Genomic DNA, 17,856 nt, shown 5'->3' on the forward strand with positions numbered 1-17,856 from the left:
TTTTATACAAAAACAAAATTTAAGAAATAATTCACAGAACAGATATGTTCATTGAGCCCTAGGCAATAGGTATGGTACATAAAGTTCAACTTCAAAAGAAGTCCCTATTCAAATAAATAAATGATGAAAGTTTAATATTGCAGACTACTCTTAAGACATGAGCGCTAACAGACCTGCTTTAATCCAGTACATTTACAAACCCTTTTAAATAAGGTTATTTAATTACAGAAATATAGAAGACTAGGTTGTCAAGTAAGCCAATGTGTTTTAGATCCTAACAAGAATTGAGACAGGACAACAGGACAATAATATGATAAAGAACAAGTTGCTTTATTTTAAACTTTATTTCATTTGTTTTGAGTTCTGTACATAGAAACAAAACATAAAAATATGCATAAAACAATTTTCTTAATAAATAATGAAAACCTGATTTTAACGTTTGGTCTCAACCATTATATATTGCACATGGATACATAGGTTGCTATATATTTACACGATATGCAGATAGACTACAATAAAAAGTTTTATATTACAATAAAACACTAACGCGCGCACGCACACACGCACACACACACACACACAAACACATACGAACACACATACGAGCACACATGCACACTAACATACACGAGCACACACGCAAAGATACTCGGACATAAGAAAGAAAGACTTTATAGAATGACTGAAATTAAATTAAAAATCTTAGTGTAAGGTATACATATTGAAAGACTGTAGAATTATTATATTCTATATAAAAATAATTTAATACTTGGTCTATAAAAGCTGTTTAATTGACAACGTAAAAGTCAATCAACACAATTTAAAATTTTAGTTGATCAGTGTTTATTGCACAGACAACTATTCTAAATTGGTATGACAACAAACTGCCAATATAAGAACAAATATTGCAAGTTACATTTAAAAAGAGCTAATTAACATTATGCAAAATATTTTAAAATATTTTAATTATATAATTTGTTTTTCTAAACATCTGAAAAAATGATTTTAAAAAATATTAAAATATGTCAATCTATATATTTTATTCTTTTTTTTTCAATCATCCTCCCCACTCTCTCTCTCTCTCTCTCTCTCTCTCTCTCTCTCTCAGAATACTTTTGACATTCTGTTAAAAAAAAAACAGTTTAAGAACTCCAAATAAGCAATCCTGAATTCAAATCAATGCGAGGTCACAACTTCATGGGTCAAAAGGATCTCTGTCCTCAGGCCTAGCTAGCCTGCATGAAACAGGAGGTCTGGGGATGATATTAGAAGCTGAAGTTCTGGGTAGTATATTTGAAGCCGAAGTTCTAGGAAGTATATTTGAATCCGAAGTTCTAGGAAGTATATTTGAATCCGAAGTTCTAGGAAGTATATTTGAATCCGAAGTTCTAGGAAGTATATTTGAATCCGAAGTTCTAGGAAGTATATTTGAATCCGAAGTTCTGTGAAGTATATTTGAATCCGAAGTTCTGTGAAGTATATTTGAATCCGAAGTTCTGTGAAGTATATTTGAATCCGAAGTTCTGGGAAGTATATTTGAATCGGAAGTTCTGGGAAGTATATTTGAATCCGAAGTTCTGGGAAGTGTATTTATATCCGGAGGTCTGGCAATTAGGCCTAAATGTATAGCCCATTCTGTGTGTGAAAAAATTGAAGCTGGATATCTCGTGGGTCTACATAAAGCCTGAGGTGGTTTGAATTCATATGAAGATAAAAGCCTATTTGTCATTTTCTCTACCGTAAGAAATCGAACTGAGCTTGAAGGCTGTCGAAGAAATTCTAAGAAGTTCTCTGTGTGGGACTCAGGTTGCGCTGACGGAGTCTGACAGTCAGTGTTAATGAAATCTAATTTCTTCTGTATTCCGTTTCTTTCCATTGAACTGTGTGGCAAGAGGCCCGTGGGTTGACCCGAGTCAGGGCGAACGTATGCCAGAGGTCTGGAAGTAAACAAAATGCGTTTAATTGTATAAACATATAACATTAACATATAAAAGGTAAGGTACAGCCAATAAAAAGAAAAATTGGTGTCTGATGGACAAACAAATTATCGAACTACAGCCTGGGGGAAACAACCCAGGAAAACCCCAAATAGAACAAGATTATGGGAATTATTATGGCGAAGTACAACAGGAAACATTGCAAGGCAGGTTTTAGACTGGAAAGTTGGAAGACCAATGCAAGCATGGAGGTGATCGGTAAATCAAGAAGCAGAGATAACAGATATAACAGGATAATCATGGAACCAACTGATGGGAATAATCCAGAACAGTGTCTGATGGCGAAGTACCGTTGCGGTAGTATGCTCTAATAAGAGTTAAAGGGTTGAAGTCAAGTAAGACCATTGTACAGTTAGTGTTTAATCATTACAGCACTGTAGCTTTAAACTATGTCTGTTGCACTGAGTCTAGAATAAGTAATAGGAATATAGTTTGAATAGACAGTGACCGAAATATTGAGATAGAGGCAAGCTAAAAAAAGAGGGGACATTCACAGACTATGAAAATAAACGAAGAAATTCATAGAACAAAGACAATTAGAGAAACGGTTTTTTATAGAGACAGGGACAAAAGAGACAAATGGCAATGAAACAATCGGTTAGAGAAATGAAAGTATAATAAGTGAAGTTATATTAATTAAATAGATATAAGATAATATGAAATATTGTTTTAGTAATAAAAATAATGGACCATAAATATTTAACAAGTACAGAAATGGAAATCTAATATTTCTTAATCCGTTACAAACAAAATGGAAGCAAACTAACAACATACACTTTACTTAGTTATCTGTCCAATGTTGTTGTTGGCTGTCAGGCAAACTAAAAATGCCCAGACGCAGGTGTAAAAAAAAAATGCGAGATTTTGAAAGAGAAAGTCCTACTGGTGTTAAGTATGAGTGTTACAATCAGGACCTGATGTACGTGCAAGTAAAGCCACACGGGGCCTCACCTTAAAAGAGGTCCGGAACATTTAAAAAAATATGACATTTAAACTATCTATCTATATAATTCTCTTCATGGCTCAAGAGTTTGGACGAGAAGAAGTAAAGGAAAAATCACTCTTTTATTTCTGCGGATAGTTATTCCACGAAAAAACAAGAGGGGGGGGGTGGAGGAAAGTAGTATTCACCGGTCATTACGGATGGCTGCCTGGCGCGGGAGGTATGGACAAGGAAGTAAACTATCATCAACTCTGAAGGAACATCCGAAACATGTAAAACATTTTACAAACATACATTTAAAAACACTAAATAGTAGCGCCGGACTTAACCATTAAGACCAAGAAGTCATGGAAAAAGAACAAGTAATCTACTATGTATATTCTATATGGCTCCTTTTGTCTCGAAAGGCAATGGATGCGCCCAAATGAGTCACTGGTTTTGGCTTAATCTCGAGACGGGGCAGAATTTGGTGTGGCTAATCAAGCCATTTCTAGAACGGCAGACTTTGCCACAATTCGTACATGTGTATGCCTCTGATTTAGGGCTAGCAGACAGGGCAGCTTTCTTTTTATCCCTCTTGATTAAAGCCGCTTCAATTCTTTTGTTCTCAGTAAGGGTTGTCCCAGCACGCACAGTCTGTCTCCATGCACTCCGGTCTTTGGCTATGTTTTCCCACATACTTTCGCTGATGCCTGAGGCTCTCATGTCTCGCTTGCAGACATCTCTATATGTTAGTCTTGGGCGGCCCTTGGGTCTGACTCCTTCCACAAGCTCAGCATATAAGATATATTTCGGGATTCTACCATCTGGCATGCGGGTGACATGTCCGAGCCAGCGTAATCTTCTTTGTGTCAGGAGAGCATACATGCTGTTCATATTGGCCAATCTTAAAACTTCCTGATTGGAGACATGGTCCCTCCAAGAGATGCCCATTATGCGTCTCAGGCAGCGCAAGTGGAAACTATTCAATCTGTGCTCTTGGTACATGTATGTTGACCAGCTTTCACTGCCATAAAGGAGAGTGCTCACAACACAGGCGCTGTAGACTAGGATTTTGGTCGCTGTGGTCAATTTACCATTTTCCCAGACGCGCTTGGAGAGTTTTGCCAATGCTGTGGTAGCTTTTCCTATCCTTTTTGTCAGCTCGATGTCTAAGTCTAGGTTACTGACAATTGTTGAACCCAAGTAGGTAAATTCCTGCACCACTGAAAGGGTGTGGTTCCCAATTTGTATTATAGGTATTTCTGCGACGTCTTGTGCCAGGATTTCGGTCTTGGAGAGACTTATAGTAAGGCTAAACTCTTGACAAGCAGCTGCTAAGGCGTTCACTAGCTTCTGTAGACCTCCTTGTGAGTGAGATACGAGTGCCGTGTCATCGGCAAACAGCAGCTCCCTTATCAAGATACGACGCCTTTTCGTTTTGGCTTTAAGACGTGCAAGGTTAAAGAGCCTTCCATCGGATCTGCTATGGATGTATATTCCGTCTTCCAGGGATTTAAAAGCACTGGATAGTACGACTGAGAAGAAGATGCCAAATAGTGTAGGGGCCAGTACACATCCTTGTTTTACACCGCTCTTAATGGAGAATGGCCTGGAGGAAGAACTTTCAAACTGAACGATGCCCTGCATATTTTCGTGAAAAGCTGACACTAGTTTTCTTAACTTATTTGGGCAGCCGATTCTCTCTAGTACAGCTGTTTGCTGTTTGCTATGTATATTCACCCGTCACTAAATAGCAGGGCCGGACATGATCATTGTGGAGCCCTATTCGAAACGGATTTCTCGGGGCCAAGTTTCGGTAGGGATACGGATAAAGAGTAAAATCTAAGAGTTTGTATAAGAAAATAAATTCGTCTATGCATTTTATTCATTCTTTACTACGTACAGAATTATTTTACGAGCCTTGCGTGTAGCAAAGTCATACAGTATATCATAATAATTCTGTTTCCTACATAGATCACGCTCAATAGCAAGAATTACCAAATGTATTAATCTGTTACTGAGAATTGTTGACCTCAAGTAGTTCTTCATTAGTTTGAGGCGCGAGAAGCTTCTTTGACCAGATTACACAATTACAGCTAATGCATAATGCCGTTTTTATTTATCGCGCTTAGGATTGGCGTTTTCCATATTAAATGACACCCCAAAATGACAATTTTCGTCTATATATTTCCGTATATTTTGCAATTTCGGGAGATTTCCAGGAGCTCCTAGTAAATCGACAAGAGGGCGCGGGAAATCTCTTTTAAGTTATAAATGGTTAAATTTAATAATGTGTTATAAATGGTTAAATTTAATAATGTATACACCTTAAATTAGCGCGGGTCCTATGAAAGTATGGGTCCTGTGAAATAATTGTGCAAAATTTTCAGCTTGATCCGATAGTGGGTGTGGGAGAAATAACGTGTACACACTTTTTACCAGACAGACAGAATGAGTTGATATAAAATTTGTAAACAAAAAAAGCGTTGGTGCATTTGTATTCAAAGGAAATTCATACCCAACGCTTTTAAAATAATTATTTTCCACTTTTTAGTGCTTTTTAATATCAGCTTTGTTTAAAAAAATGTACTTTTTATTATTTTGATATTTCCAATCTCTGTCATTTGTCTAAGATAACCACAAGTGTAAGTAGATTCATGTAGTTTTGGAAGGGAAAACATTTGCGAAATAGGTATTAATAGTAGACAATGTTAATTACCAATCCATTATACATTTTTCTTTATAATTGATTAATGGACATAGTTTCTTATATAATCTTTACACCAACTTTCAGTCTTTGATATAGCCTTTTATTATTATTTAATTATTTTATATTACTCTATCTATAAATTTGTATCGCCTACGTTACTTCATTAAGTTTATGTCCCTTTAGTTAATTCTCTACACAAGGCTTATCTCCCCTTAGCTTTGTTGCTGGCATACTGACACATAGAATACTACTTCCACAATTGTCAGATTTACACAATGTGATTACATAAAGATAAATTGTAAGAAATACTAAAGTAAAGAGCAGTGGCGTAGCTAGTAGCTAGGTTGTGTGGGGGTCCAAAATCCTACTTGAAAGGTCTCTGCCAAATGAGTATTTGAAGATTTTTTACGATAACTGTTACACAACTGCCATGTAATCTTGCTATTCACATTGTTATCAAGTTAGTGACCTTGTTGCATGTATTCCACACATTAGACGTATATATTTATTAAGTAAATTATCTCGTATCTTGATGTCGAATGTCAAATGCATGGTCAATGAAGAAACCAAGCCCCCCCCCCTGGCTTCCAAACCTCTAGAACCGCCACTGGTAAGGTGATGAACCAAACAAAATTGAAGAGATTAGAAAAATGATGACCAGACGGACTAATGTAGTCACCCTAAATTTACAAATGCTTTCTGTTTAGACTAGAACACACGTGTAACAAACATTGATATCAATATATTGGCTAAACTGGTAAACCCATTTTCACACTCTACTTTCATTTTCATGGCAAGATATTCTAAATTAACACTAACCTAAAGTCACAAAATACCAGAGGGGATTTAATTTCGGGAAAGTGAAAGTGAAAATTATAAACCCTCGGCTAAGCATATTGACTATATACTATGATACAGTCCGCTCTTTTTATTGTGTGATTTATTTTATTGCACGCTTATTTTTTTATTATTGGACTCTATGTATTGTTATAAATAGTTGTTTCTTCTGTAGTAGTTAATGATCAGGTCATTCGAAACAAAGTTTGTTACATTGTTTTTTAACACAAAAGTAATTATGGTCCCAATAAAACATGTTATATGTTAGTAATTGTCTACCTTTGTTGGGCCGCTGTGTGACTCCTGCCATTAGAATTAGATGGCCTTGACACTGTTTGTTGCAGTGGGTTAACGAACACGCCATTGGTTGCCATGGCTACGTTCGCAGAATTGTTGGGTTGAAGAATGGGTCTGTGAAATAAATATTTCAAGAGTACACAAAATGCAATCCCATTTTGTTATATTTCAATAGAGTAGGAAAATTGAAAAGAAGCAGTAACAGAAAGAGTCAATTACACACACACACACACACACACAGCAAAATACTTTTAAATAATTAAAACAAAACTTACCTAAGGGGAATAACTGCACATTTACATAAGTTTTTAACATTGTAAGGTTTATTACCCTTTCTGATACCAAACAAAAAGTAATAACCAATAATTATTTGAATTACTGACTAATTTGTTCGATAATGTTTTGTTAGGTACAATACGTTATTGTGTACAGTTTCGACTTGATCCTAGAATGGGTGTGGGAGAAATAAATTGTACACACTTTTTACTAGACAGTGTGAATTGTTATAGGCTTTGTAAAAAAAAAATATCGTAGGCTGATGCAATATAGGCCTTTATTTCCTCGTGTGATGCAATGAGGGGGAGAGTAGTGATCAAGCGTTTATTTGGTCATCGTTTTGTTTCCTGTTGCTCACTTGCAGTTGACATTCTACAAATTCATCACTTTTGCTCTCACACTTATTATGTAACAACAAATACATAGATATAACAATTCAGACCTACCTCCAAAGGAAGAGGCCTGTACTGGATGCACTTCCTATCGTTTGTAAGACTCCTGAACGCTGAGATGCAGCAAGCTTCATAACTCTGCAACTCTCTTCCGATTCTTTGTCTCTGATGTAGTCGAGAATCACGTCGAACTCCTCCTCCATGGAAAGTCTGGGGACTTTACTTCTGGGGGATTTCTCAGGGGAATCGGGAGGAGATTCAATGTGACTGGAGAGACTGGGCATAAACGGAGCGTACCGCCTCCTAATACTTTGCATGAAGCTGATGGATTCGCTGAAGGAGAGATCGAAGCGCCAATTTTTCCGCATGTCATCGTGCATCTTTTTCAGCAAAATTAGACCGTCAATGTCATCGCTCGCCTCCATCATTTCACTTGTGATTCTCTTGATCTTAGGCAGGTACGGGATGTCGTAATACACAGTGTTAAGGTACTCGGAATCGGTGTGACCATTTTCAGTCTAGGGAAATAGTCATCAGGAAAAAAAATGTAAATTAAGGTGTAATGCTCACACATGTGTTGGTATAATAAGATGTCATACTCATATGTAGGTATAAAGAAATGTCACGTGTAGGTATAAAGAGATGTCACGTGTGAAAAGATGTCATGTGAAGATATGAAAAGTAATATGTAGGTATAAAGAGATGTCACGTGTAGGTATAAAGAGATGTCACGTGTGAAAAGATGTCATGTGAAGATATGAGAAGTAATATGTAGGTATAAACAGATGTCACGAGTAGGTATAAAGAGATGTCACATTTAAAGAGATGTCACATTTAAAGAGATGTCACATTTAAAGAGATGTCATGTGAAGATATGATGAGAAGAAAGGTATAGGTATAAAGAGATTTCACTTGTAGATAGAGATGCCATTTGTGGGTTTAAAGAGATGCCATATGAAGGTATAAAGAGATGGTGCATGTATGTATAAATAGATGTCCTTGTATATGTCATGTGTTGACTTAATAAGCTGTCTAGCGTTAAGAGATGTTACATGTTCTCGTAATGGTTGTATGTGTGTTTGTTTGTGTGTGTGTTTGTGTGTGTGTGTTAGCAAGAGATGTGTTCGTATAAAAACATCTTGGCATGTGATATACCCAATTAAATGACTTTAATAATAATAATTATAATAATAATAATAATAATAATAATAATAATAATAATAATAATAATAATCTTTATTGTCCGTAAGAAAATTTGTCTTGTATCTTTTTTGTGATGGTAAATCACAAAATCCTGACCAAAAGGGTGATTTTTTATTTTTAAAATCTTTTTAGCTTTTTTATGGATGTTTGTCTCAAACAGCTGCCCAAATGGGGTTTGTTTTTTGCCGATGAATTTACCAGCAGCATGAATAATATACTTTATTCTTACTTAATACATATTAATAAATAATAAAATAGTCATAAATGATGTAAACTTCAGCGTATTTAGTGCCCATTTCTGTCACTTGAATTCAAAAGGTGATAAGTTACTCTAATAATAGTTTACATGTACGACTAACATTTCACTTGGTATGGCCTGGACATTTAGAAAGTATGGTTTCTGTTGTTTGTTGTTGTTGTTGCGGTGTTGTTGTTGCGGTGTTGTCATAGGCATGCGATGTTGTTTTGTTTTGTTTTGCGCAATCGATGTTGGAAATAATGATTTATATCTTTATTCTGTACTGTTTGATATATTATGAAATGCTACGCACGAAAACAATACCAAAGAGGTCAATAGAGATTAACATTTAGTGCTTTGGTAAAAACTTACGGAAGAGAAAATCTAAACTTGAGATATTTCTGTGAATGAACTTTGAAGAGTAATGTAAGAGACATTGCATTAAGGGGAAATCACCAAAGTAGGCTTTAACATAGTTATGTGGTGTTGTCATAGTTATGAGTTGTTTTCATAGGCATGCGGTGTTGTCATAGATATGTGGTGTAGTCATCTGTATTCTTCTGTTGTCAAAAGCATGGGGTGTTGGCATACACTTGCGGTGTTGTCATAGGCATGCGAGTTGTCATAGGCATGGGTGTTGTCATAGGCATGGGTGTTGTCATAGGCATGAGAGTTGTCATAGGCATGCAGTGTTGGCATACGTATGCGGTGTTGGCATACACTTGCGGTGTTGGCATACACTTGCAGTGTTGTCATAGTCATGGGTGTTGTTATAGGCATGCGTGTTGTCATAGGCATGGGTGTTGTCATAGGCATGCGTGTTGTCATAGGCATGGGTGTTGTCATAGGCATGCGTGTTGTCATTGGCATGGGTGTTGTCATAAGCATGCGTGTTCTCATAGGCATGGGTGTTGTCATAGGCATGCAGTGTTGGCATTCGTATGCGGTGTTGGCAAACACTTGCGGTGTTGGCATACACTTGCGGTGTTGTCATAGGCATGGGTGTTGTCATAGGCATGCGTGTTGTCATAGGCATGGGTGTTGTCATAGGCATGCGTGTTGTCATAGGCATGCGTGTTGTCATAGGCATGGGTGTTGTCATAGGCATGCGTGTTGTCATAGGCATGGGTGTTGTCATAGGCATGCGTGTTGTTATAGGCATGGGTGTTGTCATAGGCATGCAGTGTTGGCATACGTATGCGGTGTTGGCATAGGTATGCATTTTTGTCATAAATATGCACGTTGATAAAATGCCCGGAAAAATGTAAAATGTAAAAATTATTTTGCTACCGAAGGAATAAAAATGTTTCGACTCACCTCACTTTCTGATGAGTCATCAGAGTCATCAGAGTCAGCGCTTCGCTTTCTTGATTTCTTGCTACGGCCAAGTTTATTTGAAGTCTCGGAAGTCTTGGGAATATTGGAATCATTACGTTTCGCTTCATTCAAAAGCCGATTCTCCTTTTTTAGACATTCTCTAATGTACTCATCTATTAAATCCAACTCGGAGAAGGCGACATTTCGCGTCAGATACAAGTGCTGAAATCTTGAAGGACATTCTGAGGCAGATGTTGGGGTAATAGATGCGGATGATGTACTGCATGGCGATGTTGGCCCATCGCGAAAATATTCTTGTACATTATAAATAGACCATGGGACATTAGACAAACACTCAGGGTCACTCAAGGAACTGGAAAAATATTCTGTAGATTCGGAAGAAATGGAAACCGAGTCCATGGAATTGTCTAAAGATGAATGCATACTCCGAGACGATTCTATGGTATTGTTTGAAGACGCTGTCGCACCAGAAGCAAGTGACGCATCAGAGAGAGGTGATGTGGACATTTCAGAAGCGTCAGTTTCTCTCCTCTCCAAAACACTTGTTCTTGCCGAGGAGTTAGAGTCCGAAAGCTTGAACCACTTTCTCCTATGGGTTTGAGACAAGAAAATGGAATCCAAAAACTATTAGCCAACACCAAACCAAATAAAGCGTCTGGACATGATGGTATTCCAGGTAGATTACTCAAGGAACTAAGCAATGAGCTAGCCCCAGTGTTCAAAATACTCTTTCAGGCATCGCTTAACCAGGGCAGAGTATCAAAGGACTGGAAAGAAGCTAACTTCACCCCCCCCCCTATTTAAAAGAGGAGAAAAATCTGACCCAGGAAACTACAGACTAGTATCACTTACCAGCATCACATGTTAAATCCTAGAACACATAATATGTAGCAACATCATAAACCACTTAGACAAACATAATGTCCTCACACCATACCAACATGGCTTTAGGAAATGTAGATCATGTGAAACACAACTAATAGGACTAATTGATGATTTTTTAAAAGGTTTAGATAATAGTGAACAAATAGATGCTATCTTACTAGATTTTTCCAAGGCTTTGACAAAGTTTACCATCATAGTTTGCTTAAAAAAAATAAAATATTTCGGCACTAATGGCCCATTGCATCAGTGGATTAAAGATTTTCTGATAAGGAGAGAACAATCTGTAATAATAAATGGCTCTAAATCAACACCGATAACAGTAAACTCAGATGTACCTCAAGGAACAGTCTTAGGTCCACAACTATTCTTAATTAACATAAATGATTTACCAAATTGCATTACTTCAGGAACAAAAGTTAGATTATTTGCAGACGATTGCATAATATATAGAACAATAAAATCAACACAAGACACAGATATTTTACAAAGAGAATTAGATGAATTACAGAAATGGGAATCAAATTGGAGCATGTCTTTCCAACCAGAAAAATGTCAGTTGTTAAGAGTAACAAAAAAACTAAAACAAATTAATTCCACTTATCTTATTCATGGCAAACCAGTAACACAAACTAAAAACGCAAAATACCTAGCTGTTATAATAAATGAAAAACTGTCATGGAATCCACATATTGATGAAACTTTTAAAAAAAATCAAACAAAGCATTAGGGTTTATTAAAAGAAATTTCTATAAATCAAATAAGAACATGAAACTAAAATGTTATTCCACCTTAGTTAGGCCAATAATAGAATATGCATCCTCCGTTTGGGACCCCTCAACTCAAGAAAACATTAAGAAACTGGAACAGACACAAAATAGAGTAGTGAGATTCATAACAAACGAATATTCACATTTGACTATAGTAACACCTTTAGTAAAATCACTAAATTTAGAAAGCCTTCAGGACAGAAGACTCAAAAGTAAAGAAGCAATTATACATAAAATACTGAACCATAATCTTCAAATACAAAAACAAAATTTAATAAAATACTCAGAAAGACACAAAGATAAAGGCACATTCCTCGTCCCATATGCTAGGACAAATTTGTACAAATACTCCTTCTTCCCTAGTGCTATTAGAGCATGGAATGGGTTGCCTGAGCTTGCCAGCAAAACCAGTGTTTTGGCAGAATTTAAATCATGCATGACTAAATGCATGACGCGTAGGACGTAATCATCTTCTTTTTTGAAGTAACGTCTGTATTATATAAGATAAAATAAGATAAGATAAGGATGTTCTCTTCACGCCAACTTCGGCAGCTCGTTGGAATGCAGCAGTGTTGGGTATCGCGTGATCTTGATCATTTGAATGTTGCGAGGAAGTCGATGCCATCATTTCTGTTGGAGCACGTCGTTCCTGCATGGCAGATGGTATTGAGTTCATCTCCGAGTCTTCTCCTGAGCTGTATTCTGGGATATTTTCCATTTTTATTTTAATATATAAAGTAGTATGATTTATCAAAAATTAAGATCAATTATGTATACACGTTTGGTAGCAGCAATTGTCACATTAATTCGGCAAAGCATTCCTATGTGCTAATTTACTTGGTCTAATCTGTTGAAAAATATATAGTTCGTCCATCGTGGTTCGATGATGACCACTTTGTCATCCAGGGGGCTGAGTGACAAGTTGTACTAAATTGTTCAGAATTATTACATGTAGTCCCTTTACCTCAATGTTTCCCAAACTAAGTTCCTAGAAACACTAGGGTTTTTTGAAAATTTCGCGATGTCTGATTAGGTGTTCCGTGAACGGTTGGAGTAAATAACTAGTAGGGATACACGTCAAGTAATTCTAAGTAAATGCGGAAACAAATTAAAAAAAAAATAATTTAAAAAAAAAAACAAAGCTTTTATTAAGCATATTTGTATCAATTAGGTTGGATCAGTCATGTAATTAAATTAGTAATAGATCTAGACTAGCAATAAAAATCGGAACTCATTGCTCAAGCCTTCTCAGGCTTCTCAAGCCAACACGGTAATCACTCTGCTAGTGGAGAGCTTATGAACACGTAAGATTGTATAGTTATCTTTTGTTTCTATAGTCTTGTTCTATTTTTCTTGTGTTCACTAAGATTCACATGAAAAACTATAAAGGGGACTAATTCAGCTTATACCACCATCAAAACCTTAAGGATATTCATAGAAACAATACACAATTTAAATTGAGATCAAATTATTAAAAAACCCAATTAGACTAAACGACATATTAGATCTACTTCTAGCTAAAAGACCTGGATTAGGGGTAAATTATGAAATAATCTCTGGAATATCTGACCATGATATCGTTAAAATACACAGTCAAATGAGAGCAGTAACCAATATAAAACTCAAAAGGCATAGCACTCTATGGAACAATGCTACCTGACACAACTACACCAAGCTGCATTCAACTTTCAACAAACATTCTTATCAGAAAAAGACATTATCCAACCAGTTAAAAGCCATCTTAGAAAATCAAATACCAACAAAATACACATTAAACAAAATAAATAAAAGATGATTTAATCATAAAGTAAAGAAACTTTGTAAACAGAAGTGAAAACTTACTTTAAAATTTTAAGGGGAGTAAGGCAGAAAGATTCCATAAAGAGTAGCCTACCATAAAACCATAACACCTAACCCAAAAAGTTGGCAGACAGCTGCAGAGTGAATACATAAAGTAATAATAATAAGTAATAATAAAGTAATATCTGAAGACAACAATAAAAACTTTTGGTCATACATTAAATCTAAAAAAAAAATGGAAACAACAGAAGTATCCCCATTAAGAGGCGAAGATAACACATAACGAAAATCAAATCAAAGCAAACATTCATAATAAATATTTTGCAGCCCCAGGAGACAAATACATATTAATAAATTTAAACCAAGTAGAAAACATAGGAGCTATAAATGTAGGCTACAAGAAAATTGGATTAAAAAACTATTAGCTTGCATAAAACCAAAAGGTGTTCAAAATACTTTCTCAGGCATCGCTAAATCTGGACAGGTTACCTAGAGATTGGAAAGAAGCTAATGTTACTTCCCTAATTTATAAAAAAAAAAAAAAACAGAGAAAAATCGATCCGTGGAACTACAGACCAGTATCACTCACCAGCATCACATATAAAATACTAGAACACATAATATGTTGCAACATTTCAAACCACCTAGATCAGTGGTGCCCAAAAATACGGCCCGCGGGCCAAATCCTGACCACGACGTGATTCTATCCGGCCCGCCGAAACATCAGCACAAATTGTACACAATTCCCTTTTTAAAAATTTAATTGAAAATTAATGTTTACCTAAGTTAGACCTCACGTTTTCTCTGATGGATTGTGTGTTAATGAACTGGGACTCGAAATGTAGAATCTACCAGGAAAAGTGTACAGGTCTTTGTTGTTTTTTTTTTGTTGTTTTTGTCTAAAATGATACTATGTCAACATATTTGTTTTAGAAAGAAAGTGTGACTATTTTGAAAAACAAAACAAAACATACAAACAAACAAACAAACAAAAACAAACAAACAACAACAACGTATAAATAAAATTACAAACACTTTTGGCGAATTCTTGATTTGAACCGCAAACAAAAGAAAAACTCAAATGCCTAATTAATTAATGTAAGTACTAGATCCACGGGTTTCTAATAAAATAGTTTGAGGTCAATTAAATTTCGTTTTTGTACCTTTTTGGTGATATGGCCCGCGACACGAGTGTTGGACATTAAAATGGCCCGCAAAACAAATTAGGTTGGGCATCACTGACCTAGATAAAGATAATGTCATCACTAAATACCAACATGGCTTCAGGATATGTAGGTCATGTGAAACTCAATTAATAGGATTAATTGATGACTTTTCAAATAGATTAGATAATAGTGAGCAAATAGATGTAATTTTATTAGACATTTCTAAACACTTCAGAACAAAATAATCAAAAGTAAAGTAGCTATAATACATAAAGCACTAAACTATAACTTAAAAATGGAAAAACAAAACCTAATGAAATACTCAAGAAATACACAAAGATAAAGGCACATTTCTTATTCCATATGCTAGAACAAATTCGTACAAGTGCTCCTTCTTCCATAATGTCATTATAGAATGGAATGCAAACAGCCAGGAAAACCAACGACTAAGCAGAGTTTAAGTCATTGATTAATATGTATGACTAGATTGACACATGAAATGCGTAGGACGTAATTTTCGTCTTTTTTTGAATTAACGTCTTTAAGATATAAGATAAAATACCACCCCTTCAGACAAGTACAATTTCTGTCCCTTGTTCGAGATACTAAACAAAATACTTAATTACTAATAGTTAATTAATCAATTTGTTAATTTTTTTTATTGATTCTTGTTTTGTCTTGTAAAAGAAATAATTGTGAAAAATTTCAACTTGATCCGAGATTGGGTGTGTGAGAAATAACGTGTACAAACATTTTACCAGACAGACAGACAGGATGTTTTCATTAGCTCTTTTCAATACGGAAAAACAAAATCTATAACATCACTATGAACCTAGAACTGATCTAGATTCTGACTCCAGTTTCAAATAAAGATGCACGGATCAACCATTCAAAGATTTCTGGGAGCGTTTAGTGTGTACACCAATCAAAACACACTTTCACTTACACTCCAGAAATCCTATGTGTAACAAAGTCTAAGTATAGAAACAGACTTCACGCCACACCAAATATTAGGATTCAGTTTACCGTTATCAAATAGTTATGCTCTTCAAGGGCGCAATATCGCCATTCAATAAACCTTCAATTTTGTTATGCTTATGTCTGTATTAAAATATAGTGTTTGTTTTTCTTTACTAAGCAATAAGTAATAGTGACATATTAAGAATATGTTTGAACTTTGATTATGTTTTATTTAAAACAAATAGGAAATAATCAAACGTAAAGAATAAAGGGAAGTGCCCCGTTAGATTCTTGAAACGTGCGAGATGTTAGTAGGAGCTATAATATGGAAAACACTGTTTACCTGATATTTGATCTAATTATGTATATATTTATATCTTTAACATTAATCGAATTCAAACGGTACTATACTATTGATTGTAGTGAATTGTTACCTACTGGAGTCTTATTTATTAATAATATTTGTTATGTATAACATAGGAAAGGACAATGTTATACTTACATTTTTAATAGCAAACTCTGAAGTATTGACACAAAAAAACACAAGATACAGAGTCCGATATTTTAAAAAGTTTCTCTTGGTGATCGCTAAGTTGGTCAAAGTGTGTAGATCTCTAGCCACTCGGTGACCATTGTTCATACAGATGTGTAACGTCATAGCGCACTCCTTAAATCAGCGTTTCTCAAACTGCGGGAGCGCAATTACCTATGGGAGTGCGACTTGCAGAAAAGGGGTGTGCGAAGGTGTTATTTTTTTTTTAAGAACAAAAAAAAAAGGTGTATTTACACTGTAGTTATAAATCCATTTTAAGTATTAATCAAATATATAAAAAAAGCACGACATTCCCACCAATGTTTTATTAAATAACATTAATAAATTAGTCTACTAAGTAAAAGGTTAGGTGCTTAAATACAGTTTTCTCAAGAGTCGTCCCAACAAGATTGATTTACAACGTTCTTTTAAAGAAGACATTTCAGTTGTGTCTTTTAAAGAAGACATTTCAGTTGTGTCTTTTAAAGAAGACATTTCAGTTGTGTCTTTTAAAGAAGACATTTCAGTAAGTCTTGACCATTGCGACATTACAGTCTACCCCTCGTTCTTTCTTGGGAACGGTCAGATTACTAACAGGTCACGTACCATCGATCTATTGACGTCTTTTGCGAAAACAAAAAAACCCGCTACCAGATTCATTGCTAAGCATTATAGTCATTAAGCCCATCACAGACAACTCCGCTGCAATTAATACCTCGAGCATTTCAATATCGGCCCGTCTTTCGACTTATAACTTTATTTCGCCCTTCTAGCTTTGAGAATATAAATAGTGTGACCCCTGAAGGATGAATTACTAAAGTTTAGAATACAAGAAAACGTTTAATCCTGGGAATCCCTTGCTGGTTAATAGAGATGAGGGTGTGAAAGTTAGTACATTTTTTCTGGGGCGTCTGGGATAAAAGTTTGAGAAACATTGAGAGGACTATGAGGGGATGGCTAAGTGACTTGCGCTGAAAATTTTGATTAAAGTAAGGAGAATTCGCGCAACACGTCGACCTCACTTTCACCCCCTATCCCCCAAAAGCCCATCCTTTTCCACAAGCAAGATTTGGTCAAGACGTCCGGGGTCGAGTTTGGGTGCAGTGGATGACCATAGACATTCTGTGTGTCTTGTCCTGCTCTAGATTGCTCTACAGCACTGTGCTGGTAGTTGTCTTTCTGTCCGATTTGTTAAGTTGTGTGACGTTTCGCACATGCCGCCAAGTCCAGACTTCACATGTTAGGTTGACAAAACCTCTAGAGTTCTGAGTGTCATGAACACGTCAGGTACCTTCCACGTAGCTTAGCCGGCCAGTCAAAGCCGTTTCCGGGTTTGTGGCCACTGCGCATGCTTCGGCTACTGGGAGCCACAGGTAAGAGTTGGGTGTCGAGTGGGGCCCAAGACTGAGCCAAACTACACTCAGTAGTGGGTATGAATTTAAGCCCAGTTGGCTCTTCTACTCCTATGTCAACTTCAAATCCTTTTATTCCCCAGTATTCTTATCAATCCAATCAAAACTTTAATGTTTCCGC

At 35.9% G+C, this 17,856-nt stretch overlaps 1 protein-coding gene across 1 annotated transcript; it reads right to left on the bottom strand.

Annotated features, from left to right (window-relative positions):
• Positions 1-300: 300 nt before the first annotated feature.
• Positions 301-16,378, bottom strand: LOC106073851 (uncharacterized). The gene is made up of 5 exons (XM_056025512.1): positions 16,294-16,378; positions 10,193-10,802; positions 7,489-7,952; positions 6,749-6,880; positions 301-1,937 (listed from the first exon to the last, which is right to left on the bottom strand). Coding segments are annotated over exons 1-5 (1,950 nt in total). The 5' UTR covers positions 16,296-16,378; the 3' UTR covers positions 301-1,195.
• Positions 16,379-17,856: the final 1,478 nt, after the last annotated feature.

This window comes from Biomphalaria glabrata, chromosome 4 (genome assembly GCF_947242115.1).
Source record: "Biomphalaria glabrata chromosome 4, xgBioGlab47.1, whole genome shotgun sequence".
Classification (NCBI taxonomy): Eukaryota; Metazoa; Mollusca; class Gastropoda; family Planorbidae; genus Biomphalaria; species Biomphalaria glabrata.

Excerpts from the sequence above, each read along its gene's own strand:
- LOC106073851 (XM_056025512.1), bottom strand. Across the intron at positions 6,881-7,488 it reads ACAGGCCTCTTCCTTTGGAG|ACCCATTCTTCAACCCAACA; the intron begins GTAGGTCTGAAT and ends TTTATTTCACAG. Across the intron at positions 1,938-6,748 it reads CACACAGCGGCCCAACAAAG|ACCTCTGGCATACGTTCGCC; the intron begins GTAGACAATTAC and ends GTTTACTTCCAG.